The following is a 1,696-nucleotide window of genomic DNA, read 5'->3' as shown; positions in this document are numbered from 1 at the left end:
AACCACATAAATAAGACCTTACATGTTTAGTACAGTGTGTCAACCATAAACAATTAGAAATTTTTAAAAGTATCTTAAGACCAGCATGATTATTAATTTCTGTATAATAGCAACTCAACAGGGAAAATTGGGCTACCTTACTTTAAACAGGATAAGAGTTAGAATTTATACATACTCGGGACACAGAAGCTGTTCACTCAAGTACTCAAGTAAAGGGTTGTATGATTTTAAATACATGCATGGAAGAGTTTGGTGATACACTCCACTTTTCAGGCTGACAATACAAGTCAACTTGGAATGCCATTAAGTGGTCACTTCAATGAGAAAAGCTCCATCTTTTAATGATGTTCTTAAAAGCATCTTTTACCTGTTTGTTTCTGAGTGTATAAATGAAGGGATTCAACATGGGTGCAACTGAAGTGCTGAGCAGAGCTATCCCTTTATTTAAAGCAACTCTTTCTTTTGCAGATGGCTTCACATACATGAAGATGCAGCTGCCATAAGAAATGGACACCACAACCATGTGTGAAGAACATGTAGAAAAGGCTTTCTTTCTCTGTTGAGAAGATGGGATTCTCAGAATCGTCCTGATGATGTTTGTGTAGGAAAGACTTACTAACACCAGGGTAACAAGGAGTGTCAAAATGGCAGACAGAAGCACCATTAATTCTATCATGTGTGTGTCTGTGCAAGAGAGCTGAAGTATAGGAGAGACATCACAGAAGAAATGATCTACAGTGTTGCCTGCACAGAAATCAAGCTGAAGCCCCATGAGGAGGGGAGGAAAAATTATCAGGAAACCAGACAACCAGGAAACAAAGACCAATAAGTTGCAAATTCTGCTGCTCATGATGGTCATGTAGTGCAAGGGTTTGCAAATGGCCACATAGCGGTCATAGGACATAGCAGCCAGAAGAAAAAATTCAGTTGCCCCCAAGAGAATAGTGAAAAATAGTTGTGTCGCACAGTCATTATATGAAATGATTTTATCCCCTGTGGCTATACTAACAAGGAATTTGGGGATACAGACAGTTGTGAATGAAATTTCTAAAAATGAAAAGTTTCGTAGGAAGAAATACATGGGTGTCTTGAGATGAGAATCCAGTAGTGTGAGTGTGATGATGGTCAGGTTCCCAGCAACACTCAGCACGTATGTGAGAAAGAGAAGGACAAAAACAACCACCTGCAATTGCAGGTCATCTGTTAATCCAAGAAGAATGAATACTGTCACTGCTGTGTGGTTCTTCATAGCTGAGCTCTGATTGTCCAAAATAGGAAAAAAATAGAAATAAGGGAGAAAAATCTGAACAAGATAAATGAAACCCTTTATAAGTACACTAGTATTCACACTTAAATAATCCTCAATAGGCACTATTCTCCAGTAGTATCCTATACAATTTTTCTCATACATTTTAACCTGGTATTTCACAAAGTAAATGCAAAGGTTTTGTTGTTCTTGTTGTTGATGATGATGCTGTTATTCAGTTTACTGAAAGATCACAAACTTAAGCATTACAATGGATAATTACAATTAAGTATTACAATGGATAATATGCTCAACAAAGTCATTTAAATGTAAAATCAAATATACACAAAATTAACATAATGTTTAAATTTGTATTTTCTGAATTATACTTGAATACTTCACAAAATATTTATCTTCTATTGCATTATTTTAATCTGGTGACCCATTCTT

General features: G+C 36.0%; 1 protein-coding gene across 1 annotated transcript; it reads right to left on the bottom strand.

Annotated features, from left to right (window-relative positions):
- Positions 1-316: 316 nt before the first annotated feature.
- LOC110540993 (olfactory receptor 6C74) lies at positions 317-1,249 on the bottom strand. The gene has a single exon (XM_021627779.2). It carries the CDS (start codon positions 1,247-1,249, stop codon positions 317-319), a length of 933 nt encoding a protein of 310 aa, XP_021483454.2.
- Between the last annotated feature and the right edge of the window lie 447 nt (positions 1,250-1,696).

This window comes from Meriones unguiculatus, chromosome 7, assembly GCF_030254825.1.
Source record: "Meriones unguiculatus strain TT.TT164.6M chromosome 7, Bangor_MerUng_6.1, whole genome shotgun sequence".
NCBI classification, from domain to species: domain Eukaryota; kingdom Metazoa; phylum Chordata; class Mammalia; order Rodentia; family Muridae; genus Meriones; species Meriones unguiculatus.
This window is presented reverse-complemented; position numbering and strand designations above follow the sequence as displayed.

What these genes read in the sequence shown, in the direction of transcription:
- LOC110540993 (XM_021627779.2), bottom strand. Translation starts at nt 1,249, where the DNA reads ATGAAGAACCACACAGCAGTGACAGTATTCATTCTTCTTGGATTAACA.